This window comes from Azolla caroliniana, unplaced genomic scaffold (assembly GCF_043228905.1).
Source record: "Azolla caroliniana isolate FFs.n. ecotype wild unplaced genomic scaffold, voAzoCaro1.0.p SCAF_10, whole genome shotgun sequence".
NCBI classification, from domain to species: Eukaryota; Viridiplantae; Streptophyta; class Polypodiopsida; order Salviniales; family Salviniaceae; genus Azolla; species Azolla caroliniana.
Window position 1 is genome coordinate 13,095,614 of NW_028230445.1, and position 27,679 is coordinate 13,123,292.

A 27,679-nucleotide genomic window follows, 5' to 3' on the forward strand; every position below is an offset into this window, starting at 1 on the left:
TATAATACACACACACACACACACACACATTATATACTACTTCATCACAAGAACAACAGTAGACGAAGAACGAGAGGGTCGTTGGAGGATCCATCCATCCACGGAGTTTTAACTCTCACATACATGTGCAAAACGCACGTGAGAAAAGACATTACATTACAAGAGAGAGAGAGAGAGAGAGAGAGAGAGAGAGAGAGAGATCTAGTTCAGTTGGTAAGGTTGCCCAATGGAAACGAGGTGGTCATGGGTTTAACCCTCCCTACATTCGACATTGGCATATAGTGAAATAAGAGATATATATACATAGTGTAATAGAGAGGTGAGAAAATTGGGTCTTGAACCCAAGATGTAGTGCTAGTAGTATAAACGAATTACCACTAGGGTAAGGTAATTACGAGAGAGAGAGAGAGAGAGAGAGAGAGAGAGAGAGAGAGAGAGAGAGAGAGAGCTCAATCACACAAACACACACACACACTCCCTTTCCTTCCCTTTCCTTTTGTGGTGTGTGTGTCGTTGCTCTCTTGCTATCTTCTTTTTCTTCTTCTTCACTATCGCCAATCATCACACTATCTACTACTTACTACTGCGACTACTACTTATAATATAGTAAATAATAATAATTATAAGACTAAGAAGAAGCTTTCTTATTTACAACATACAGTACATACTCGCTTTCTCTTCTCTCTCTCTCTCTCTCTCTCTCTCTCTCTTTTTATCATCATCATCAGCAGCGGCGGCAGGCGTACTCAGCACGCTCTCTGTCTCTGTCTCTCTCTCTCTCTCTGCGTCTGTCTCCATGGCAGCCCTAGCTGGTGCTGGTGCTGGTGCTGGTGCTGGTGCTGGTGCTATGGACTATTATTACTATTCCTCCTCCTCCTCCTCTTCTCACCACCATCACGCGCACACGCACACGCACACGCACACGCAGAGGCAGAGGCAGAGGCAGAGGCTACTTCCTCCTCCTCCTCCTCCATCATCATCTCCTCTAATCCGCCTCCTCATCTCCCATCATCAATATCATCATCAGAATCAATATCAATATCAATATCAATATCAATATCATCATCATCATCATCATCATCACCATCGCCTCATGCCCCTTCCTCCCTCCTCCTCCTCCTCCTTCTCCGCTTCATCATCATCATCTAATAATATTCGCTTCTTCTTCCACCACCACCTGCATCAGCAGCATCAGCATCATGACCGGTGAGTTCTCCCCCCCCCCCCCCCCCCCAAATAACGATCTCTCTCTCTACAAAATATAACTAATAGCAAGTGCACAGCACTTCCTCCTCCTGTGCAGAAAGCAAGATAATTGTGGGCTCGCAGCAGCAGCACCACCGCCTAGAAGAGCCATAGCCCCCCCCACCATAATCAAAGCTCTCCGCCCCTCCTCCTCCTCCTCCTCTGAATACGACGACTACTCCTCCTCCTCCACCGCCCCTGCCCCCGCTGCTGCTGCTGCTGCGGAGGAGGAGGAGGAGGAGGAGGAGGATATCTCAAGATCAGGAGATTCCGAAGATTTTAGCAGCAGATACTTCGACTTTGTGGTGATTGGCAGTGGCATCGCGGGCCTGAGATATGCGTTAGACGTTTCCAGGTGTGGCAGCGTTGCCATCATCACCAAAGCCGAGCCGCATGAGACTAACACCAACTACGCACAGGGAGGTGTCAGCGCTGTCTTGGATCCTCTCGATTCCATTGAGAATCACATCAGGGACACTATCGTCGCAGGAGCTTATCTCTGTGATGAAGAGACTGTGGAGGTCAGCCCCTGCTCACACACATCCTCTTTACTCTTTCAAATCCATCCATCCATCCATATTTTGCGTTGATTAAAGCTACCATAATCCGTATTATTATTGTGACACACACACACACACACACACACACACATATGTATGTATGTATGTATTGGTTAAGGTTTGCTATGCTTTGTAGGTTGTGTGTAGGGAGGGTCCAGATAGAGTGAGGGAGCTGATTGCCATGGGAGCATCCTTTGATCATAGTGAAGATGGGCTCCTACACCTCGCACGTGAGGGAGGCCATTCACACCATCGCATAGTTCATGCGGCTGACATGACTGGCCGAGAAATCGAGAGGGCGTTGCTGGAATCTGTTCATAAGTGTGCCAATATCACAATGTTTGCACACCATTTCGCAATAGATCTCCTAACAAAGAAGGTGGGTGTTATCCAAAACAATAGCTCTTTGTCTCATATCTATCATCTCGTGTTAAATTTTTATAGAATCTGAGTGTCCTCTATTTGGAAAATCATAGGAGGGAACAACGGTTACGTGTTGTGGTGTGGATACTCTGGACACACAAACTTGTAAGGTACTGCAGTGCTTTCATCAAACTCTTGGATGTTTCGTGAGATTCTATCTAGAGAAAGAAATCGAGATTCGCAAAGAGATACCGTACCGCCTACCTCAACAATCCTTTTCTAAATCATTTAGGGGAGTCAACTGAGTGATGCTTTATGTGAAGAATTAAATGATTGAACACATTGATCAAACCAAGTAAAACTTGAGGAGAACTTTGACGCCCAGCAACCTTTAAACAAAGAAACTGTATATATATTGTATGCATTTCATGTTGTTCCGGTTCCGGAACTTTCTTCCAGTTTATGTTCCATGTTAGATAGTGTTGTTGTGCAGTTATTTGTTGATATCAAGGTTGCAACTGTGCTTCCAATGCTAGTTACTGATCTAGCTACTCTATATTATTCTTAACAAGATAGGTGCATTAGGATTTGGGCCAAAGACTTAAGTGTTTCTGTGACTGAGCTATAAGACTCCATCCTTGTATATGAACATTGTGATTGGATTGACTAGGAAAATGGTTTTTATTACGATTGTTTGCAGTGAATTTTCCAGAAAAGCTTTTGAATAAGAGTCAAGAGTAGTTTTGTGAAAAAAATGGACTCGGTGATACTTTTTGTAGATTTAGGCAGTGAAAGTCTAGTCGAGTGTTGTAGTTGATAGTATTTAATTCCAAATGTATTGTAAGATACTTTTTGTTTGGGATGAAAATTATGAGCCAGTGAGAGTCCATGTAGTTAGTGAACTTAAGCCCAAGCATGTGTTGTTATGGGGGCCTTAACAAGGGAACTCTCATGCTGCTACCACCATGATGGTTAAAAATGTTCATATGTGCGTATTTTATAAAAGGAGCATGAAAAAGCTTTGAGAGAGACAGAAACTGAGCTTGATGAGAGCGAAAATCAGTCACATCTACCAATGTGATACCCAAGTGGATCCACATCTGCATATATGTGTCGAGAATTGAAAGAGAGAGAGACACACACACACACACGCACACGCACGCCTATGTTTATCAAAATGATGGCCAAATGGCTCCAGATGGTCATGTGTGTACAAATAAATGAAGGTTTCTACATGCTAATTCAGGTGAAGAGGCTCATTGCTGGAGTCACAATGCTTGCAGCAGGTGGGGCTGGCCATATTTACCCTACCACAACAAATCCCTTGGTAAGTGAGAACATTTCACTGGGGAAGTTTTATTATGTTGACGTAGTAGCATCATTTTGGCATGTGAAGAACAGTTCTCTTTTCTATGCCAGGTAGCAACAGGTGATGGAGTTGCCATGGCACATAGAGCTCATACGATTATTTCAAACATGGAGTAAATTAATGATCTGAGCTTTGTTAGGTATTAACTTTTTGAGAACCTTTTCAGAGTCCGAAGTTTGAAATGTTTCATTTGGCAGATTCGTGCAGTTCCATCCTACTGCATTAGCAGATGAAGGATTACCACAGAGACCTGAAAGTAGGGATAATGCATTTCTGATTACCGAAGCAGTTAGAGGTGCTGGTGGCATTCTATATAACCAGTCCATGGAAAGATTTATGCCATTGTATGATCATCGTGCGGAACTGGCTCCCAGGGATGTGGTAGCTCGTAGCATCGACAATGAGCTGAAGAAACGAAAGGAGACTTATGTATTACTGGATATAAGCTATAAACCTGCAGAAGAGATTTTATCTCATTTCCCGAATATTGCAGCTGAGTGCTTGAAATATGGTCTTGATATCACGAAGCAACCCATACCTGTTGTACCAGCTGCACACTATATATGTGGAGGTGTCCAAACAGGTCTTCATGGAGAGACTTCAGTTGTGGGCTTGTATGCAGCTGGTGAGGTTGCATGCACAGGTTTACATGGTGCCAACAGACTTGGCAGTAACTCAATGCTTGAGGCTTTGGTCTTTTCTCAAAGAGCTGTGAAGCCTGCAATTGACTATGTTCAGAATGTTTCTAAAACTCATCAAGACATCGATGAAATCAAGGCTTGGCCCCGCCCTGTTGCTCGATGTGACTCAAGTGTTGATAATCTCCAGGATATTTTACAAATAACCGATATGACAAGAAAACTGCTGCAAGGGATAATGTGGGAGTTTGTTGGCTTAGTACGCTCAACAGAACGTCTGAAGACAGCCCAAAAGAAGATCTGTAGATTGGAATTAGATTGGGTGGATGAGCTCTTTAGAAAAGGATGGCAGCAGAACATGGTACATGTGAAGGTGTGTGAGTTGAGGAATCTCATTTTGGTTGCCAATCTCGTCGTGAACAGTGCTCTTGCCAGGCAAGAGAGTCGAGGATCACATTATAGTATAGATTTTCCTGATCTTGTGGAGAGCAAGAGGATTCCTACAATTCTGTTTCCTGACACACCTGTGAATACTGCATGTTGCTGACTAATGACTACTAATGATCGTCATTGCATAATGTCTCCCTCGATGTGTGTGGGAGTGTCCATAGTTAATTTAAACAATAAATAGTTGGACCTTAGGTTTGAGCTCTTATACCCATGATTGGGCTCTAGAACCCTTCCAAAGGTCATGAAACTTTAGAGACTTCAAAGTTGCCATTGATTATTTGATTATTGTTTGTCATCATGGGATCGATTTCCATAACCTTGACAGTTGATGTCACAATTTGCCGATGGATTGTGTGTAGAAAGTCTGTATTTTTCTTTTACAATCAGAAGAAATTGGCTTTTCTCAGGGAATACCATGTTCTTGTTCATGGAAACAATTGATCACTAGTGTTGCCATGATATATACGTATATCTATCTGTCTAGAGGCGCACATTGTGGCTAAGATTCATTGAGCTAAGGTTCATTTGTGCGTCTTGTAATTGACAAAATCTTGATGTCACAAAATGATGCTGGACTTGGAGAGCATGATATGATTTATGCATGCGCAAAATACAAGTGCACAAGGAGTTGGGAAACATGATTTTATTGTCAGAACCATGAATTAGGAACTGCAAGACCCGAGTGCCCCAAATTGCTGCCCTTGAATTAAGCAGCATGATGCGATCGATCAGTATGTGCAAAATTCAGAAATTCAGCGAGATAAGACTGGCAATAACATGTGTATATACAATGTAATGCAGCTATGAACGTATATAGTATATACAATGTAATGCAGCTATGAAAAGAAAAATGTATGTGGATTAGAGCCCAGTGAAATGTTAGTATTCTTTTCTTCAACAAGCCTTGATGCTAACAAATGGTGCCATGGATTAGGGAATATTCACAGTACTCGGAACATGAGGGATTTTATGCATATGCTCAAGGTTTGGGGAACATATGTTATCCACCATAATATTCCAGCTACGAAGAGTCCAAATAGGTAAGATAAAAAACATAATCTGTTTTTCTTCTTTTGAATCGAGACCTTAATCCCCCAAATACTTAGCAAAGCATTTCAGAAAACAATGAACGTAGACAGGCCACCTTTTCGTAGGAGAAAATTGACAACCAACAATTGCAAACATCAAAACCATGTTCTCTTCCATATCTATAGATATATATATTACACAACCTTGAGAAACCAAAGTAAATATGCCTACTAGGGGAAGGTTATATATCATTGTTAGAATTGAGATGAAAACACAACCTTGACACAAGTGGTTAACTTGAAGTCGGGGAATTCGATATGGTAATTATATATGGAAAAAGTTTATACATGTGACATTGAGGAACATACATGTAGACATGTAAAATTCCCCAAGGGTTTAGGGGGTAATTACGTGTACAAAAGACTTGGGAATAGTGCATCTAAATATGATAATTATATTTGGAGAATGCTTATACACATGACGATATGTAAAATCTACACTCGATGCTTATACACGACATTACGAAACATGCATGTTGACAACATGTAAAATACATACACTCAATGCTTGGTAATTTGCAAAATTAGGTGTACAGAAAACTTAGGAATAGTGCATCTATTGTATAATATGAGCTTATGGAATTTTCATCGCTTGGGTTCACTGTAGGACTACTTTATGACGTCCTTGCTATGGTAAATCTAAGATGAATTGTATGGGGTTATAAGGTCATCCCAAAAGTGGTGCTGACAAATTTGAACTTGGGGAAAAATCATCATTTGAATATGCAATAGGTGTAGCTCGTTATTAAGTTTCTTGTCAAGTTCAATAGCAATTGATGCAATCTTAAGACACATGTCTGAACCTATGATGAGCAGCTAGCTTGCTGCAAGACATTCAAACAATTAATCACTGCAATGTGCGGACATCCGTACCCACCATCCCCACCCAACCTAAGGAGGCCACCATCTCACATGGGGAGTCAAATACAAAGGGGTTTTTTAGATGGATAGATCTTGGGGCTGAGCACTAGTAAAAGAAACTGTAAGACATGTTCTCAGGAGAAAAAGAAAAGAAAAGACCGACACATTTTAAAAGAAACTTCACCACCAAAATGGAAATAGAAGCTAGCTTTTATTATCAGGAAACATGTGTATACAATATGATGAGGAGATTTAATTAAGGCAAATTCATCAATTTTTTATTTCATCGCTTTCAAGCAGCTCTTTCACTAGAAAATCTTCAGACACTTCTGTTCCTGGTTTTAAAGACTTCAATTTGCGATAGCCCTTGTCGGTGCCAAAAATCCTGCATGTCAGAAGATTCAAGACCGTCAAGTCTCAGTTAGAAGTTTAATTTAATTTTTTTGAATCAAATGTTACGATTGCGCACATACCAATCCATATAAGTGAATGTGGAGGAGTAATTTCCGGATTTTGTATACAGCAGTCGATGATGGTAATCATGGAAATCAGCTCTGCATACAAAATTATTATGTCAATTAAATTCGGTCTCTGCTACAAAATTAACAAAGATGTTGAATATTGATCACATGCATATGGAGGCCTGTCATAATTGAAATAAGAAATTATCTGTATTGGTTCTTTATCTTGATAAAGAGCACAGACCAAATTTGTTTCACCACTTGAAAGGAGAACCATTGAAGGTTATTCTTCAGCAAAAGGTGATCCACAACTCTGGACATAATTTAGAGTAAACTTCTAGTACATTCAATACCATTTTATTTCGGTCTATAAAGATGCTGGAAATAATCTATTTCTACCAATCTTATCACTCACAATTTATAAACCCGGCCCCACTATCATTTCATAATATCTTACTGATTTTCCTCTCCAACCTTGATTGAAATCATTTATGCCGTTGATTTGAAGTTTTACAATATTCATTATCATTTGATATTATTTGTCTATACTTGTGATCACATATGCCTATCAGACTGCACCTTGTGCCTTGTCATTGGCTAATATACCATCTACTTCCCCCCAAATCTTGCAAACATATATGGCTTCTCAACAATCAATCAATTCAATAAGAACCTGGGTATGGATGTTTTCCAAATGGTGATATTTGCTACTAAATAAGTCTTGAAGCTAGAAAAATGGCGCAAATATAAAAACATTTGGACAGTCAAAATCATTCATTAAGGCCGTGAAGACTATACTATACCCGCCATAAAGGGGGAAGATCTTTGAGATACTCCAAGGGAAGTCATATCCACAATGAGCTTCAACAGTCTCTAAAACTCTCAATATCATCCAAACCCAGAGTGTAAAAAGATGAGGCCCAGTTATTGCAGGTCCAAAGAAAGTTGCAAATCCAAGGAAAAGTATCTCAGCAGGATGAGCATACTCTGATGTCAATCCAAATGGAGTTGCATATCTGCAAATGTGTTATATAAAGGAAATAAGATTCATCGGTATTCATACATACGAGAATGAAATATTCCACGATGTTCAATCATGGAAACTCACTCATGGTGTACACTATGCACATGTTTGTAGAGCCATTTGGTGTGTAAGATTCTATGACCCCAATAAAATATGAAGTCTTCGAGTATAAAATATGACATGATTTGGAAAACCACAACCTTCCTGCCAAAATAATTACCAGATAAAATTTAGAGTTGTTCCCACTTTGATGGCATAAAAAGGAAGCATAGTTTATGCTTACCAGGAAGGTAAAGGCAGTTGACATGACATGCCCATGAACTTGAAAGAAGGATATGCGAGGATCATTAATGGCAGGTTGACGCATGTGTGATAAAGCAACAGCCGAGTGATACATTTTTCTTGAGCTGAAGGTGCGTTCATTTTACTCTGAAGAACAAAATATGTATACCTGATAAGGGGCCTCGTTATAACTGAAAAAAAGGAGGATCCATCCATCTCCATACTTTTGAAAACGGGGTGTTTTATCTTGTTGTTTCTTTTTGAGTTCTAAGCCATAGTAAACATTCCTGTTGGGGTGCGGCTAGGTAAGATGGGCAGTTTAATTTATACATGCACCTTGACGTAAAGATTTCTGCCTTGAGAAGCAAATCAGGTCAGAATCCGTCCGTCCATACCATTTTTTTTTATTGGTGCCTTAAAACTGTTCGCCCTGGGCTTGTATCTAGTTAAAGAGCTGTGCAACTCAACGTGCCAATAGATGGTCACATATGCAGTTCAATGCAGCACACCAAAAACTCTCACAAAAATATGAACCATTATAGGAATAGAACTGCGTACTCAACTATGTTCCTCAATAGACAGAAATACAGAAGAAAAAAAGATTAACTGCTCACAGTGTATGCCAATGCAGGTTTCACTAGTGCCATGGTTACCTGGAGAATGTGATGAACAACTAAAATACCACACAACAACAACACAGAAAAAGCAGAGTCACAATTGTTCCCTTTATGGCACGATAAAAGACAATGGATGAAGGACATGTGGGCGAGAGTGCCCTATACAAAACAAAGAGGACCCATCCATAGATTTGTCAGGCTCGAAGCTTGTTCACATTGGGATTACCATACAAATTCCTCCTCTTATGTGTTCGTTCATTCATACTGATACATATACAGACAGGCACATGAACCAACTGACCTGGATTTTGTATTTCTTGAAGCCCCACATTTCCATGAAAAGGTATGGTAAGCCTGATAGGAAGAAGACACCTTCATGGAGAATGAAACTGCCTATAGACGCAAGCTGAAACTCGGTGAAGTTGTCTGTCAAGTACTGCAAAAACAACAAAAGGAACAACTTAGAGAGAAGAAGGAGCATTTCCAGTGAATGAATCTAAGCATAACAGCATGGAAAGTAATGAAAAGAGTATTCAGCATTTATAAAGAGGAAAATTCTGTCATGGCTACAAAGGTCATGAAAGAAGCCACGTGTTTTGGTCAGCCAGCCGCACAAAATGTCAAGAATATTTAAACATGCCAGGCCAGGCCGCCTTGAGAATCAAGAATCTACTAGATCCCCTCCAAAACCAGGAATCTACTACAGGATATCCCCTCAAGGATCAATAATACGTCCCGGAGGGAGGAGGGATGGTCTCGAAAATCAAGAATCTGCGGGATCAGCTCAAGGATTCCAAGAGATCACATGCAGGCAAGGCAAGGCATGCATGCTTGCCAACCAAAAACTGTGCAGGGAAAAGGAAGAATATGAAAATAGAGCAGAGCAAGCGGAACAACAGAGGGATTCAAAGGGAAAAAAACAAGCAAGGCTTTTGGTAGGCAGTAGAGAAAAAAGGAAAGATGAAATCATCATGTCTTTTAACAGGCTATATAAAATGGACTAAGATTCCGAACAAGAGATAAATGATTACGAGGAATGGAATAAATAATCTATCTATATATCTGTGTATATAAAAAAACAAAAAAAGGGGGCATGGGGCATGGGGCAACAACAGCATAGAAAGCTAGGAGAAGAAGGAGAGGATTGTACAGACAAAAAAAGAAAGGAACTCACAGAGAGAGAGAGAGAGAGAGAGAGAGAGAGAGAGAGGCTACCTGCCAGCCTTGTTCCAAAGCAGTGTTCGCCATGGAGGAGGAGGAGGAGGAGTAAATGTTTTCGTTGTTTCTGCGTGTGCGACAGACGGACGGATCGACCCACAGAGACAGAGACAGAGACAGAGACAGAAAGACAGGAGGAGGAAGAGCAGCAGGAAAACAAGAAAAAGAGGGAAGAAGAGAAGAAGAAAGAGGTGAAAGAGCTACTTCTTTTTCTTCTTCTTCTTTTTCCTTAGAATTTGGTGTGTGTGTGTGTGTGTGTGTGACAGAGTAGAGTGACTGTGTGTGTGTGTGTGTGTGTGTGAGAGAGAGAGAGAGAGAGAGAGACGTGTAATGCTTCGTCGTCACACATACACTTGTTCCATACATACTTCCGAGAGAGAGAGAGAGAGAAAGAAAGAAAGATATGTATCAACGTCTTCTTTAGAAGACCACATTTGGCGGCCCATAACAAAATTGATTACAACAATAATGGTATTTGTACCCAATTAAATTATCGAATAAAATATATAAATAAAACAGTTTTAGGATGGTACGAAATTGTTTTGGAACTGGATTCTATACATACATATTCTATAAAGGAAAATGGCGATACGTATGTGTTGAGATTGAGACTAGTTTCATTTCCATCCAAAGTCTCCCCAAGGGTTTTGGTGCGAGTGTGACCCCCCGTGGTCTCAATATACATACATACATAAATGCTATCCCAACCATAGCTTCTAGGGGAGTAACTCACGTCCCCTTATCTTCTTAATTGCTTTTGCATTATGAGTGGCTTTAAGGCCCAGTATCTAAGGGCATTTGCTTGTTGCTCTTTCGATTTTTGCTTCAACGAGCGACAAGCTGAGTGGTGGAGGTGTGTCCAAGTTTATCGTTCCCCCTTGTCCTTGAAATTTTTTAGTGATTATGTGTTGGTGAAGATTAGAAAGATTGCGCTTAACATTTTGTAGCTTATTCTCTCTATGCGGTTTTAGCTCTAAGATATAGCTACCTAGTGTCTCTATATCCGAGGTATCCAATAATTGGGAGAGGTGGCAATATGTCTCACCCCTTATCTCGACGTAAGCTAGACATTTGCTTGTAAGATGATACTTATCCTCGACCTCTATATGACATAATCTACATATACTTTCCTCTTTGAGAACTCTATATGACATAATCTCTCCTGCGCATATTCTCTATGTTAAGCTTCCATTGAACCTTTCTCTCTAACTGTTGCTATCTGATAGAGCCGGTTTGTAATATGCTTCCGCACGTTCACATTTACATAATATCAGAGTGTGAGGGTTGAGAACCTCTACATCCGACAAACGCTTTCGAAGACAAACCCTAATACCCGGTAAGGACAGATAGAGAAAGATATGGACAGAGGTATGGCGAGTTCACTCCCAACAGAAAAGCTTAACCAGAGCAACTATGCGTCCTGGTCATATAAAATACACCAATACCTGCTGAGGCATGGATATTGGAGCTATGTGGAGGGAACCAATGAGGTCGCGCCGGAGCTGACACACAAAGACTTCCCAGTATGGGAGCAAGGAGCGAGCCGAGTGTTGTACTGCCTCGCATCCTGAGTGCACGACCAGATGATCGGCTACATCAAAGATGCTAAGACGCCGAAACAGGCCTGGGAGAACCTAAAGAAGATTTTCGCAGCAAGTACCTCTGCCCGGAAGCTCTAGCTTCGATAGGAACTAAACAATATCTGACAAAGGGATATGTCAGTTACAGACTACACCGCAAAGATAAACGAGATTTACGATGCATTAGGGTCCATTGACGTCACAGTAGACGAGGACGAAATGGTGCAAATCTGCCTCGGTGGTCTGGCTCAAAGGTACGGGCCTATCCGGACAGTTATCCTCACCCGAGAGAAACCATCGTCCTTCTTTGACTTGCAATCGATGCTAATGGTCGAAGAAAACCACGTGAGTGGGTCCAGGACCACTCAATCGGATAGCTGGATGTTGTACACGGAGGCGGATCAGCCCCGTGGGCGTGGTGGATGCGGTGGGTCGGCATGCAATGGAGGCGGCTGGCAAGAGTAGAACCGAGGGCACAGAGACGGTGCCGACAATAGTTCCGGACCCTCCACAAGCAAGGGGAGTCAAGTCGGAGCTGGAAACCGGCAGTCTAAAACAGACACGAAATGTTGGTACTATGGCAAGAAAGGCCACAAAGAAAGTGAGTGTTGGAAGAAGCGTTGTCGCGAAGATTCACGCGTGTGTGTGCTACTCGAGCGACCACCGGGGTCTTGGATTGGGGAGGACGTTCGCGGAATTATCGAAGATTGGATGAAATTTGTTCACTTGAGAAGAAGAAAGATATGAAGAAGATAAAGATAATTATATTGATGATAGTGGTGTTGGTGATATCACATATTGAGCCCCCCCTTACACAAGCCCAACTAGAGGCTTTTATAGGTCTTTCCATGCTTGTGACATGCACAAAACCATGGGCTAAAACCATGGTTTTGTGCACACGGTTTTGCTTATGTCATGCACAAACCATGGGTTTAGAACCATGGTTTTGTGCACATGGTTTTCTATGGTTGTTTCGTCTATAATTCGTATATGAAAAGGAAATACATAAAATCTACACTATATGATAGTTGTCTTAGTGGTAAGGCAAACATCTTGTATCTTAGAGGTGCAAGGTTCAAACCTTGCTTGCACCCCTCTGTATGAACTCAAGTGCCACTAGGCCTTAGGCTTATTTGCTAAGTGCATGTGCAATGTTGCACATCCTTGGTTTATTCGTCTCACTCGGTTTCACACCGTAGCCAAAAATCGTCATGACAGCGCGCCAATTTGGACAAAGCCGGTCGGGAAAACCGGCAAAGCTCACACTACGCAAAAGGATTGGAAGGATCCAGAACTGGGAAGATTGGTAAAGAGGGGCAGCCTTCGTGATGAAGCACACGACTAACTCAATGAAGAAGTCTACTTCCAAATTGGAGGAATTATGGTACATTGATTCCGGAACATCCAACCACATGACGAGCCATGAAGAGTGGTTCTCTTTTTTGGAGAAACCGGAACAATCGGGGATTGTCGAAACCGGAGACAACACCCCTCACCCGATTGTGCATGTCGGAGAAGTCCCTTTAAGCCATGTTAGACAAAAGGGGAAGCTAGTGAACGTACTACACGTTCCGACTATCACAAAGAACCTGGTGTCGGTTGGACAAATCGTCGACCAGGGGATGCAAGTGCAGTTTACACACCTCCACTGCTTCATCGAGGAAGAAGGCCGGATAATTGCGCAAGGGCATAGAGAGGGGAGGATGTTCATCCTCAACACTAATGATGTGGACGCCGATATGTTTGCCAAAGGACAGAAGATTGAATTGGACATCGATCTCTAGCACAAGCAGATCAGCCACATCAATTACCAGAGGCTTCTGGACCTGCAATCGAAACAAGTTGTGTTTGGTTTGCCAAAATTCAGTGGCCAGGAGGCCCAAACTTGTGAAGCCTGGTAGCTTGGGAAGCAACGCCAACTTCCATTCCGCACCGAATGAAACTGGAGTCGTAACAAGCTCGACTTAATTCATTTGGATGTATGGGGACCGACACAAAATGCTAGTCTTGGCGGGAGTCAGTATTTCGTCTCCTTCATCGATGACTACAGCTAGCACACGTGGATCTACCTCGTCGAGAAGAAAAGCGAAGTCTTCGACTGTTTCCGGAACCTTCAAAGCTTAGTCGAAAGGGAAACGAAGAGGAAGATAAAGTGCCTGCGGTTGGATGGCGGAAAAGAATATTTTTCCAGCCAATTCAATAGTTATCTGTAGTAGAAGGGAATTCAGTGAGAATTCAACTGCAGGTACACACCGGAATAAAATGGTGTGGCCGAAAGAAAGAACCGGTCGATTGTCGACGCAACGAGGGCAATGCTGGAGGAAAAGAGCATGCCCAAATTCTAATGGGCTGAGGCGATCCGGACGGTCGTCTACATCCAAAACTGGATCGGAGACAAGGTGTCTGCACATGAGCTATATTTCGGGCGCATGCCGAATTTGAGGCACCTTCAGATATTCGGTAGCATAGCATATGTGCATGTACTGGATGAGAAGTAGAAGAAGCTAGATCTGAAGTCGGAGAAGTGCATCCTAGTCGGTTACTCGCATGAGCAGAAGGGGTATAAGTGTTATAACCCCTGGACTAAGTAGGTCCGAGTAAGTTGAGATGTCGAGTTTGATGAGTCGGCATCATGGTACTCTCTACCGACTCTAACCTCCGACTCCAACCCGATTCCGGAAGATGAGGCTAGTGAACTCGAGGAGGTCCAGGTAGAAGGTGAAGACTTCGGCACTCTAGAAGAGAGTCCGATCTCAGTCCGGCTAAGTGGGCAGAATGAGCGGCTGAGTCGGGATGACCAGTCGGGTGAAGAACCGGTGAGTAGTGGAGACTCTGCCGTGCTTTCCCTGCGCAAGGAACCGAGGAGACGTTTCACATGCAAAGAGAAGGGGAAGAAGAAGATGCTGGAATACGATACCGACAGTGAAGGGTTAGATCGAAGCGAGTCTAATCTCAGAAATGGAGAAGGCGGATCTTTAGAAATGAAGTCCGGAGCGGCCAAGAAGGGTCTCAAACCGGGTAATGACAAGTTACGCCGGTCAACCCACCAGAAGAACCCCGTCATGAGGTATGGGTACAATGAGTACATGGCACATCACTATGCATACATGACTAAGGTGGCAAAAGTGCGTGAACTGGAGAGCTACGCAGAAGCAACAACAGACGCAAATTGGCTTGCTGCTATGGAGGAAGAAATGCAGGCACTAGATGCCAACGATACATGGGACCTGGTTGACCCACCCCGACAGTGCAAACCGATTGGTTGCAAGTGGGTGTACAAGGTAAAGTACAACGCCGACGGTTCGGTCAACCGGTACAAAGCCCGCTTAGTGGTGAAGGGATATGCATAGGCCCACGGAATCGACTACGACGAGACCTTCGCTACGGTAGCGAAGATGACGACGGTTCGTGTGGTACTGGCTATTGTTGCTGCAAGGGGATGACATCTTCACCAAATGGACGTGAAGAATGCATTTCTTCAAGGTGATCTTGAAGAACGGGTCTATATGATCCAACCCCCCGGTTTCCAATCGGAGATGAACAATTCGGCAGTGTGCCGACTCAAGAAGTCGCTTTATGGTCTAAAACAAGCCCCTAGAGCTTGGAATGTGAAGATCACACACCGGTTGCATAGGATGGGGTTGGTGGCCTATAAGCCCGACTCTTCATTGTTCATCCGGAACGGTCTGGACGGTTCGGTATGCATTTTGCTCTATGTAGATGATTTAGTCATCACCGGACCCGGACTTGATGAAATCGACCATGTGAAGTCCCAACTGTCGGATGCATTTGAGATGAAGGGCCTGGGGGACCTTCATTATTTCCTTGGGATCGAGGTGATCCGAACCCCCGACGACATATTATTCTCACAATGCCATTATGTGTTGAATATGTTGTACAAGTTCGGCATGATGGAATGCTGACCTATCTCCACGCCCCTGGACCGGAACCAGAAGCTTTGTCCCGACTCCAGGCTAGCCTATGATGAGAAACGGTTCCGACAAATTGTCGGAAGCCTCATATACTTCACAATCACTCGACCTGACATTAGTTACTCGGTCGGAGTGATCAACCATTTCATGTAGAAGCCGACCGTCGAGTACCTTTAGTGCGCACACCGGATACTCTAGTATATTAGCAGTACGAAGGACCAGGGCCTGTTATACCGACATGGTATAGCTGGGAAGCTAGTCAAATATACCGATGCCGACTGGGATGGTGATGCATCGGATCGCTGATCCGCCTTTGGTTACATGTTTTCTCTTGGTAGTGCGGTTGTTGCGTGGAGAAGGAAAAAGCAGCCAATAGTGGCTCTGCCGAGCACTGAGGCTGAATATTGGGGCGCTACCATTACCACCTGTGAAGCCATCTGGCTTCGGCGACTGCTGCAAGACATTCGGATTGAGGTGCCGACCCCGATCCTGATCTACTGCAACAACATACGCAACATATAGCTCGCCAACAATCCTGTATTCCATGCTCGGACAAAGCACATAGAAGTGCATTATCACTTTGTGCGTTAGCGGGTCCTGAGCGGTGAAGTTGAACTTTGGTATGTTCACACGGATCGGCAAGCTGCCGATATCTTCACCAAGCCACTCGGATTAGACAAGTTGCAACACTTTTCGGAGATGCTCGGCATTCAGCGTCTCGACGTGCCATACTTGAGGGGGAGAATAGGAACATGAACGAGAACGGATGACACTAGACAAGGAGCCGGAGAGGAAGAAAGAACCATGGGCGGAGATGAGCATATAGAGGAAGCTGAGTTGACTGAAGGAGTCGGCACATCCGAACAAGTCGGAGCAAATGACAGCGGCGGCAGAGTCAAGAAGGACAGAACCGACCGGAAGAAGGCCAAGACCCATACGTGGTCCGATGTGGTGAAGGGCCTAAACACGGAAGATGAGTTGGAGCCTACCAACTCGAACAAGAACTGGAATGAATCGGAGACTGTCGATTCGGTTCAACAGATGGATTCGGAAGAGCCGGATCTACTAAATGCCAAACGGACATGAATGCAACGGAAGTTGACACCGAAACGGAGGAACCAATGGGTTGACAAGCGCCGAAGTCGTAGCAGTGTGTAGGATCTATGTATCGATGGAGTTAACTCCTCGATGTCGTTCGCGGAGTTTGGACCGGCGTATACCCTTTTGATGGCAAATCGGGCGGAAATGGTTGTCGGACACCTCCGAGCCTCACACTCAATGATTAATAGATGAATAAGCACGATATCTCTCTCACTCTCTCAAACTCGCTCTCATAGACAATAGGGTAATGAATGAAGACAATAAGAATAATGAATATGTTGTTAACCCTCTTTGCTAAGAGGTCTAGCACCAACAAGGAAGAGAGATTAGTGTTCTCTAACTAAACACCTCACCAATCTCTCTTAAGCTTAAAGGTTACAAGGAGGAGAGGAAGCTCTAGCTCTTAATCAATAGGGAGATCTTTACAAATGGAAGAACCCTTACAAAGCCACCACCATGTGGTTTATATAACATTTACATTTAGGGTATGGACCTTTCACACTTTGATGTCCCTCAACCCTCAACCCTCTTTCCTCTTGCCATTCTCTCTTCGTAGGTCCTTTAGCCATAATACATCCTTGTTGATGCACTCTTCTTCATTATCAGTCGTGGTGTGATCCAAGCGCTTAACATCCCCCCCAACCTAATGAGTGCACACTCCTGGCTGCACTGTGGGAGGGGAGATTCGGGCATCGGGGGCGGGAAAGATAGAGAAGGGGGGTTCGTCAAGGGGTGGTCGGTGGCGAGTTCATGGGCCCACTGGACTAGTTGAGGATCGAGTGCCCAGTTGACAAACTCACCGGTGATACGGTTGATGGCGTCGGTGTCACCAATCTGGGCGATGACACTACAACGATCGTGGAGGTGGGGGGGGGGATTTTGGTGAAACGCCAACCTTCGCGTTCGGAATACTCAGAGTAGGCGGCGAGGATGATGTTGGGGATGATGCCATGGGCCTTCGTGGTGCAGAAGGGAACGCCATCCACCGGTAAATGTAGCGTAGTGCAAACGTCGGCGGCGTTGAACTAGAACTCGACAGGGGTAGCATCCGTAAAGGCGTGCATGCGAACGTGGATGGTATTGGGGTTGTATCCTGTGAGGAACTGGCTGACTAGCTCGGGAAGTACACCCTAAAGGCCAATCCCGAGGAAGAACTTGAGATCCGGTAGGTACAACAGTGTCGTGGAGAAAACCGTCCCTAGGCGGAAACCGGGTATAACGTGCGTAAACCGACCCTTACACGTGGGCACAAGTTTTGTTGTATAGTACGCAGATAGGTACAAGTCGGCTGAGGTGAAATCCTAGGTAGCATGCATTCATTAGGGAGAAAATCGAGGCGTATCCCTGTCCAAAAGGACAAGGAATAAACATGATGTAACGGCCTCCCTCCTTGGGCTATAAAAGAGAGGGAGAGGTATTGTAAATAGATCGCGTTTTGTGGAGGACGAAGTGCTGCTAGACTGGAACTTAGCTCTTCTCCTCTGTCTTCTCCATAGTCATTCTATGCAAGTTTTTGGGAGGCTGACTCTGATCCGCGGAATGCCCGAGTGCTTCTGGTAGAGTCTCCATCTCGCGTTCTGTGTGTGTGTGCACAGGCGTCAGAGCCTATCACTCGCCGGCTTGCCGGTTGTAACTCCTTGGTTTATATATACATATACATTCGTTCTGTCTCCATTGTTCAACTCCTGTGAATCAGTGTGTCTGTGCGCGTGTGAAGTACATTGGTAGTTTCCTTCCCCTCTTCTCATTCGGTTATTTCTCGGTTCAAGGCCCCCGTGGTCCCGCCTCGTTCTCCACGCACGCGCGTAACAACGCGACATATTTGGTGAACTCGACGTGAGCAGGCAGCAAAGGAATAGAAAGATGAGAGGGTCGGATCTTGCAGAAGCCATGGCTTCGGTTGTGGATCGGATAGTGAGTGCGCGCGGAGGCACAGGCGCCCTCGATAGGGCTATTGAGGCAGTCGTCGGCACATATAGGCCGGTTCGGTGGGAAGGACGCCACGAGCTATTTGGAGGCTTATCGAGCTGAAATGGTGATGAGGGACATCCGGAGGACAGACGACTGGCCGGATTCCCTCGGGTGGCGATGTCGGGCATCCACGCGGAGGTGCTTGAGGTACGGGCTGAGAGTCGAACCTGGGAAGAGTTTGAAGGTCGGCTCCTTGAAAAATACGGGCTTGATGACGCGCTTCGGCTATCGAAGCGGGACTTCATGGAATGGGTGGAGACCCCCGAAAAGGGGAGAAACGTATCGGTGCTCCTTCGGAAGTTTGAAGAACGCTTCACACATCTTTCGGCGCTGGACCGAACCGTACTGGACACAAGTCGTGTCCTATTGTTCGTTAGATTGGTGGACGTAAGGGACCGGGAGCAAGTGAGCTTCCTGCTGGAGACCGATGACGGCCTGTTGAGAATCAAGCTCAACTTGGTCTAGTGTGTGAACTCACCTTGAGAGTGAAGAGACACTCCAACGGTCAAGAGTCACCATTATGTCACCACTTTGTATTCTAGCATTTAGTATGAGTCATAGAATCATATTCTATGACACATAACTTATGAGCTTTCACATTCCCCATGCTCCATGAGGCTTGTAGTTAATGAAGAGAGAGGGTGACTACATAAAGCACCCTCCTCCCACCGTGTATAATGTTGAGTCTTTCTCCTTTGTTAATACACTCTTACCTTGCGTATTCTTTGTGTTTCTCTCTCTCTCCCTCTCTCTCTTACACACACACACATAACTCACATCTCTTCTGCTTCACAAGAATCCATCTCTTGATTCTTTACATGGTATCAGAGCGATTTGGTAGCTCGATCTAGCCCATTCGCCTCATCGTGATCGTGTGTTGTGCTCCACGCCGACGACCAAGAACCGGCTCATCACTATCGTAGCTTCGCTACATAGCTCGCATTCAAAGAGAGAAGAAGAAGAAGAATCGACATAATGAATACTCAAATGGGGAGCACTCTCCCTACCAAGAAGTTGGATCGAAACAACTTCGCATCTTGGGAGTACAAGATGCACCAATACCTTGTCGGACAAGGTTATTGGAGCTACATCAAAGGAGCGCATGAAGACAGACCCGCCGAAGCGGCTCCCGGATACGATGTCGTGACGATTTTCGGCTACGGTGTGAAACCGAGTGAGACGAATAAACCAAGGATGTGCAACATTGCACATACACTTAGAAAATAAGCCTCCTAAGGCCTAGTTGCACTTGAGTTCATACAGAGGGGTGCAAGCAAGGTTTGAACCTTGCACCTCTAAGATACAAGATAATTGCCTTACCACTAGAACAACTATCATATAGTGTAGATCTTATGTATTTCCTTTTCATATACAAATTATAGACGAAACAACCATAGAAAACCATGTGCACAAAACCATGGTTTTAAACCCATGGTTTGTGCATGACATAAGCAAACCCGTGTGCACAAAACCATGGTTTTAGCCCATGGTTATGTGCATGTCACAAGCATGGAAAGACCTATAAAAGCCTCTAGTTGGGCTTGTGTAAGGGGGGCTCAATATGTGATATCACCAACACCACTATCATCAATATAATTATATTTGTCTTTATCATCTTCATATTTTTCTACTTCTCAAGTGTACAATCTTTCTTCTTCTCAAGTAAACCAATTTCATCTAATCTTACATTGATCGTCATCTAGCGTCGATAATTCCGCGAACGTCCTCCCCAGTCCAAGACCCCGGTGGTCGCTCGAGTAGCACACGCACGCGCGAATCTTCACGACAACGCAACATGGGAGCAAGCCGCAAGCCGCATGATGTATTGTTTGGCAACATGTGTTCACGACCACATGCTCGGTTACATTCGAGAAGCCAAGACGCCGAAGGAAGCGTGGGAAAACCTACGAAAGATTTTCGCTGCCAACACGACCGCGAGGAAGCTTCAACTCCGCCAAGAGTTGAACAACATTCAACAAAGGGATATGTCTATCACGACATACACCTTGAAGATCAAGGAGCTTTGCGACTCGCTTGGCTCAATAAGCGTAAGTATAGATGATGATGAGATGGTGCAAATATGCCTCGACGGCCTCGCACCATGGTTCGGCGCAATGCGAACTGCCGTTCTAGCATGGGAGAAATCTCCCTCCTTCTTCGAGCTCCAATCAATGCTATTAGTCGAAGAAAACCACGTGCGTACAAGGAGCAATGAGTCGGAAGGCCACATGCTCTACACGCACTCTAATGGAGGAAGAGGACGCAGACGAGCGAGAGGCCGATTTTGCCAAGGACAAGGACCTACGACAACAACTCCCAATTTCGGCCGCAAAACGGAGGCCAATGAGGAACCTTCGCAAGAAGGGGGAGCTTCCGCTCCAGCCCGAGCCGTCAAAACGCAACCGAATGCGGATATTGCGGTAAGCTTGGCCACCACGAAGAAGAGTGCCGAAAGAAGATGCGTGAATCGGCTTCCACAAGCCGACAACTCACGAATTACGCGCACAATTCCGACTACGAAGAGTATAGCGGAATGTACGGGCACAACTCCGACTACGAGGATCGTGGCGGAATGTACGCATACAACTCCGACCGTGGCAGAATGTTCATGATGAAACATAGAGCAAAGTCTATGTCGACCTCTACCTCAACTAGTGCCCTCAATCCGGAGGACGTATGGTTTGTTGACTCCAGAGCCTCAAACCATATGACATCCCCCAAAGAATGGTTTCTCGAACTTCGAGAGCCGGAGCGACCCGGTTATGTCGAAACCGGAGATGACACTACGCACCCGATTCGGCACATCGGCAATGTTCCGTTCGGCGAAAGAGGTAAGCAAACATACATTAAAAATGTCTTGCATGTACCCACCATCACAAAGAATTTGGTCTCGGTCGGCCAAATGGTTGAGCAAGGGATGCAAGTACGATTCGACCAAGAAGGGTGCTTCATCGAAAAAGAAGGCTGAATCATCGCACGCGGAAGAAGAGAGGGCCGGATGTTCATTCTCGATTCGCACGAGATGAAATCCGCCATGTTCGCGAAAAGCACGAAAGTCGACTCCGACATAGAGCTATAGCATAAGCGAATCGGCCACATCAATCTCAACAAACTCAAATCAATGAAATCGAAAGGAGTCGTCATCGGACTCCCGACATTCAAAGAGAAGGAGATTGAAGGTGTATGCGAAGTGTGCCAATTCGGCAAGCAACATCGACACCCATTTCCGAAGGAGCGGAATGTGAGCAAAGGCGTACTCGACGTAATTCATTCCGATGTATGGGGTCTGGCTCAAACGGCGACATTCGGCGGATGCCGATATTACGTGCTCTTCATCGACGACTTTTCTAGGCACACTTGGATCTACCCGATGCGGCAAAAGAGCGAAGTGTTCGAACACTTCCAAAATTTCAAGAATGAAGTCGAGAAAGCCACGGGCCGACATGTACGATGCCTTCGATCGGATGGCGGCAAGGAGTACTTCTCGGACGATTTCATGAAGTATCTCCGAAAGGAAGGAATTCGGCGAGAATTCACTTGCCGACACACTCCGCAACAAAACGGAGTAGCCGAGCGCAAAAATCGGCACATCCTCGAAGTAGCGCGGGCCATGATGAACGAGAAGCATATGCCCAAGTCATATTGGGCCGAGGCAGCAAATACGGTCGTCTACCTAATGAACCGGTGCACAACATCCGGCGTGCACGAGGTCACTCCGCACGAAAGATTCTTCGGAAAGAAGCCAAACCTATCACATGTTCGGACATTCGGCTCCATTGCGTACGTGCACATCCCCGACGAGAAGCGTCAAAAGCTCAACCCGAAGTCGGAGAAATGTATCCTCGTAGGATACTCACTGGAGCAAAAGGGGTACAAGTGCTACAACCCCTCAACTCGAAAATCTCGGGTAAGTCGAGACGTCGTCTTTGATGAGTCCACATCCTGGTACGCACCAGAGACAACTTCAACTCCGACCCTGCTCGACCCGGAATCCACCGAACAAGAGATAGAGGATGAAGATCATCTTACGTGCATGTTCGAAGAAAGTCCGATCACGACCCGACTGAGCGGACCACAAGAGCCTTTGAGCGATCAAAGCACATCACGGCTTAGCCCAAAGATGGAAAAAGGCAAGGCAAAAATGGTGGAATATGAAGACGATCGCTTCGACGACGATGAATTGACTCACTCTCTCGACAGTGAGTTCGGCGGTTTCGAGGTACCAATCGGAACCAAGAAAGCCCTCATCTCTGCAAATGAAAAGCTCCGCTGATCCACTCGTGAAAAGAACCCCGTAAGGCGATTCAGATACAACGATTATATGGCGTACCATTACGCCTTTATGATGAAGGTAGCGACAGTACGGGAGCCGGAAACCTTTTCGGAAGCCGCAAAGGACCCACGATGGATCGAAGCAATGAACGAAGAGATGCAGGCACTACGGAAGAACGAGACGTGGGATCTCGTTCCCACCTCACCATACAAAAAGGCGATCGGATGCAGATGGATCTACAAGGTGAAGTATAACGCCGATGGCTCCGTAAACCGCTACAAAGCTCGACTCGTAGCAAAAGGATACGCTCAGACGCATGGCGTTGACTACGAAGAGACCTTTGCCCCGGTGGCAAAGATGACAACGGTGCGGACCGTAATTGTGCTTGCCGCGGCGAAAGGGTGGCACCTCCATCAAATGGACGTCAAGAACGCCTTTCTACAAGGCGAATTAGAAGAGGAGGTGTACATGATCCAACCACCCGGCTTCAACTCGAGCACCCATCCGAAAGCTGTATGCCGACTCAAGAAGCCACTCTACGGCCTCAAGCAAGCACCGCGTGCTTGGCATTAGAAGATAACACAATATCTTCATCAAATCGGCTTCCGTATGTCAAAATCGGACAACTCCCTCTACATACGAAGCGATTCCGCAAGTCTGATCGTCATCATTTTATATGTGGATGACCTAGTCATTGGAGGTGAGCATCTCGTCGAAATCAATAAAGTCAAATCCCTCCTTTCCGACAAGTTCGAGATGACGGACATGAAGGAGCTCCACTACTTCCTCGGCATCGAGGTAACTCGGACTCCGACCGGAATCATGATCTCTCAACGACACTACATCCTCAACTTGTTATACAAGTTCGGGATGGCTGAGTGCAAATCCGTGGCAACCCCGCTCGATCGTAATCTCAAACTAGATGCGAACTCCGGCACCAAAGTGTGTGAGCCGACTCAGTATCAGCAACTCATCGGGAGTCTCATCTACCTCACGATCACACGACCCAATCTCAGTTATCCGGTCGGTCTCCTTAGCCAATTCATGCAAACACTGCGTGATACTCACTTGGATTGCACTAAGCGAGTTCTACGATACATTTGCGGCACAATCGATTACGGCATCCTCTACAAGACCACAATGCCAATACGACTTGAGGGGTACACAGATGCCGGTTGGGCCGGCTACAAAGCTGATAGAAGATCAACCTCCGTATTTGTTTTCTCCCTCGGCAGCGCAGCAATATCCTGGAGTAGCAAGAAGCAGCCCACCGTCGCTCTTTTGAGTACGGAGGCGGAATACAGGGGCGCAGCCGCAGCTGCGTGTGAAGCCGTATGGGTCAAGAGGATTTTGAAGGATCTGGGCATACCCATCAAGGATCCGACTTCCCTTTACTGCGACAACATGAGCAGTATCTATTTGGCTCGGAACCCGGTGTTCCACGCGCGGACAAAGCACATCGAAGTGCACTATCACTTCATCTGAGAGCGCGTTCTGGCTGGCGATGTCGACCTACAACACATAAGCACCAATCTTCAAACGGTTGACATCTTCACTAAAGCCTTAGGAGCCGATAAGCTATGGCAATTCATGACCGATCTCGGATTGACGATCCCTGACCTGCCAAGCTTGAGGGGGAGTACTGAAGACACTACGCAATAACGCGTAGATTCTACAACCACGCAACGTAGCAGTGAAGAGCTGATCTACCGCGCAAAGCCGTGAAGAAAGACACAAGCCGAAGCACAGACTTCGTAACTACGCACAACGCAAGCTGGAGCACGGATTCCGCAACTCCACATAAAGCAAGTCGACGCGAGTCGACGTGGACTCCCGAATGTGAATTGAAGTGGATTTCGGATACCGTCTGAAACCGACGTGTTGAGAATCAAGCTCAACTTGGTCTAGTGTGTGAACTCCACATAAAGCAAGTCGACGCGAGTCGACGTGGACTCCCGAATCTGAATTGAAGTGGATTTCGGATACCGTCTGAAACCGACGTGTTGAGAATCAAGCTCAACTTGGTCTAGTGTGTGAACTCACCTTGAGAGTGAAGAGACACTCCAACGGTCAAGAGTCACCATTATGTCATCACTTTGTATTCTAGCATTTAGTATGAGTCATAGAATCATATTCTATGACACATAACTTATGAGCTTTCACATTCCCCATGCTCCATGAGGCTTGTAGTTAATGAAGAGAGAGGATGACTACATAAAGCACCCTCCTCCCACCTTGTATAATGTTGAGTCTTTCTCCTTTGTTAATACACTCTTACCTTGCGTATTCTTTGTGTTTCTCTCTCTCTCCCTCTCTCTTTTACACACACACATAACTCACATCTCTTCCGCTTCACAAGAATCCATCTCTTGATTCTTTGCACGGCCTAACAACCGATTGGGCCGTGGTAAAGAGAGTCTGCGTCCGTTTTGACAAACGGTGTGAGTGGGTTGATAAAGGCTTGACAGGGGCAGGTTCTGTTGCGCAAGGAAGGTCGAGGTACCCCCACCAGCGCGGAGGAAAGAGACCCGAGACTGGCTCGAGACCGGCTCGACTTCGACTAGCATGGTCAAAGGCTCGTCCGGAGGAGCGGCTCTAGAGGAGCGGACTCAGATGGTGAGGGACCTCAAGATTGCACAAGCAAGGAGGGACGACGGCGAACAAGTCCGTGACCGAAGGCCTCCGGCTGGGAACCGGTGCTTGTGGTGCGACGTGGTCGGCCACGCTCGAAAGGAGTACAGGGACTTCGCCAAAGCGGTAAGAGCTAACGTGGTGTACCTATGGAACGGTCGGGTGCACGAGACCCGAAGGGCCCTGGATCTGAATATCGGACGAGGGGGTATGAAACAACTGATGGAAGAAGCGGCGGCTCGCCACGCGGAGACTGTCCACTACTCGGCGTCGGCTGGAATCCAGGTCAGAAGTGATGAAGTTTGGAAAATGAAGGACTCCGGGTTCTGGCTGTTGATGCTGGAAGGCCTAGCCAGTGTACGGCTAAGGAAAGAGGAAGTGGACCGCGCGGAAAGACGGGTCGGGGAGGTAATCGGGTGGAGTGACCCGATTGAAGAGAAGACGGGCTTCCTAGAAGCCGTGTGCAAGAACTACGAGGTTCTAGTGGAAGACAAGCGCGCAGGAAAGACCGGGGGGGCCGGACCCTCACAACGGTATGAGACCCAGTTCAGACCGAAGCAAAATGGTGTCGGTGCATCCGGCGCACAGGACAAGGCCAAGAAGGTTGGTTATCGGTTGAGCACAGAGATTGAAAGAACCACGGACCTAAGAAAGGTCCTGGAGGAACGAATCCTCGACAGCAAAGTGGAGTTGTCGCTGAGGGAAGTGTTCGGTATCGCCAAGAAGGAGTTCCACGACTCCATCGTAGACTTGGTGAAGCGGAAAAGGCTTTCGACGGAGCTGGAGCTGGAGAAGCCGGTGGAGGTGCGAATGACGCACCTAGAAGACATGGCCTTGGAGGACGAATTGGCGGAAAGCCACTACTCGAGGCTACATTGGGCTAGGGCCACTACGAAAACCCCTGTTCGGATCGGGGACGTCCAGGAGCCGGTGGTGGCATTGGTAGACCACGGTTCGGAGATCAACTTGATGTCCATGGACTTCTACAAGAAGGGAAAGTGGCCGATCAACACTAAGCACGGGTGGAAGATACGGGCAACAACGCACGCCACGGAGGAGCTACATGGAGTCTACCAGAATGTACGAGTGAAAATCGGCGATGTCGAGATTGATCAACACTTCTTCGTGCAGGAGACGTCCTCGCATTCGGTGATACTCGGAGAACCGTACATCACGGCGGCGCACATGGAGACGAAGGTGATGGACAACGGTTTGGTGTATGCCTGAGTCAAAAGCCAGGATGGGCGTCACTCCGTTCAGTTTTTGATGGTACGACCGAACCACGAGACCCTCGGTGGCGAAAACCGAGGGGATTTTTAGAGAGGGCTATCCAGGCGTGGGGCCGCAATAGTCCGGACACCCCGGGGAAACCCCACAGATGTACTATAGGCAAAAAGACCTATACCATAGGTAGGAAATTTTGGTTCTTCGATAGCGGAGGTTGTATGATAGCCGTCGTAGTTGGCCGGGAAAAGAAGCGGACGAAGGAGCGACTTCGGGCGTGCGGAGTCCTCGGCCCTGAAGAGGAAATCAACGGAGCCGTGGAGGCGGTCTCTTTCGACGACACCTTAGGGAAGTTATGGGAGGTGTTCGGAGAAGGCCATAATGAGGACCAGACGATTCCGGTATGTTCGGAAAGGATGTACGAAGTCATCGCCGACTTCGGTAATGGACTCGAGTCGGATCGGACGGCCCGAGTGGATACGAAGTACAAGACTGTGGACCGGAAGATGAGGCCAGTCGTGGCACCCTTGCTGGAGGGCAGCGAGTTACGGATAAAGGGGGTCACGTTGGACCCAAGTTTACGAGATCTGGCCAGCATAGGACACACGTTCACTGACATAACGCTACGGGAGCTCAAGATCGGTGGGGGTGGCTTTCTACTACCGGCGGAAGAGGACCGGTTTCGGAGAATGCTCGGGAGGCATGGGAAGGCTTTCGCATTCTCACTGGATGAGATCGGGTGCGTAGACCCAATGGTTGTGGAACCAATGGTGATCTTCACAGTACCGCAT

At 46.1% G+C, this 27,679-nt stretch overlaps 2 protein-coding genes across 2 annotated transcripts; one reads left to right on the forward strand and one right to left on the reverse strand.

The window, feature by feature from the left end:
- The first annotated feature begins 781 nt into the window (after window positions 1-781).
- Window positions 782-4,968, forward strand: LOC147859082 (L-aspartate oxidase 2-a, chloroplastic-like). Its single transcript, XM_087325680.1, has 7 exons — window positions 782-1,206; window positions 1,304-1,766; window positions 1,942-2,184; window positions 2,282-2,338; window positions 3,415-3,495; window positions 3,588-3,649; window positions 3,735-4,968. The coding sequence occupies exons 1-7, from the start codon at window positions 797-799 to the stop codon at window positions 4,720-4,722; spliced, it is 2,304 nt and encodes a 767-aa protein (XP_087181806.1). The 5' UTR covers window positions 782-796; the 3' UTR covers window positions 4,723-4,968.
- A 1,790-nt stretch (window positions 4,969-6,758) lies between these two features.
- Window positions 6,759-10,315, reverse strand: LOC147859083 (methylsterol monooxygenase 2-2-like). Its single transcript, XM_087326335.1, has 7 exons — window positions 10,174-10,315; window positions 9,260-9,394; window positions 8,343-8,488; window positions 8,144-8,263; window positions 7,839-8,051; window positions 7,048-7,128; window positions 6,759-6,959 (listed from the first exon to the last, which is right to left on the reverse strand). Exons 1-7 carry the CDS (start codon window positions 10,204-10,206, stop codon window positions 6,845-6,847), a joined length of 843 nt encoding a protein of 280 aa, XP_087182461.1. The 5' UTR covers window positions 10,207-10,315; the 3' UTR covers window positions 6,759-6,844.
- Between the last annotated feature and the right edge of the window lie 17,364 nt (window positions 10,316-27,679).

Bases quoted from the DNA above. Each gene is read 5' to 3' on its own strand.
- LOC147859082 (XM_087325680.1), top strand. From the start codon at position 797: ATGGCAGCCCTAGCTGGTGCTGGTGCTGGTGCTGGTGCTGGTGCTGGT. The intron at 1,767-1,941 runs GTCAGCCCCTGC...TATGCTTTGTAG, and splicing joins GTGATGAAGAGACTGTGGAG to GTTGTGTGTAGGGAGGGTCC. The intron at 3,496-3,587 runs GTAAGTGAGAAC...TTTCTATGCCAG, and splicing joins CTACCACAACAAATCCCTTG to GTAGCAACAGGTGATGGAGT.
- LOC147859083 (XM_087326335.1), bottom strand. From the start codon at position 10,206: ATGGCGAACACTGCTTTGGAACAAGGCTGGCAG. The intron at 9,395-10,173 runs GTAGCCTCTCTC...TTGTTTTTGCAG, and splicing joins CTTTGGAACAAGGCTGGCAG to TACTTGACAGACAACTTCAC. The intron at 8,052-8,143 runs GTGAGTTTCCAT...ACACATTTGCAG, and splicing joins GTGCATAGTGTACACCATGA to ATATGCAACTCCATTTGGAT.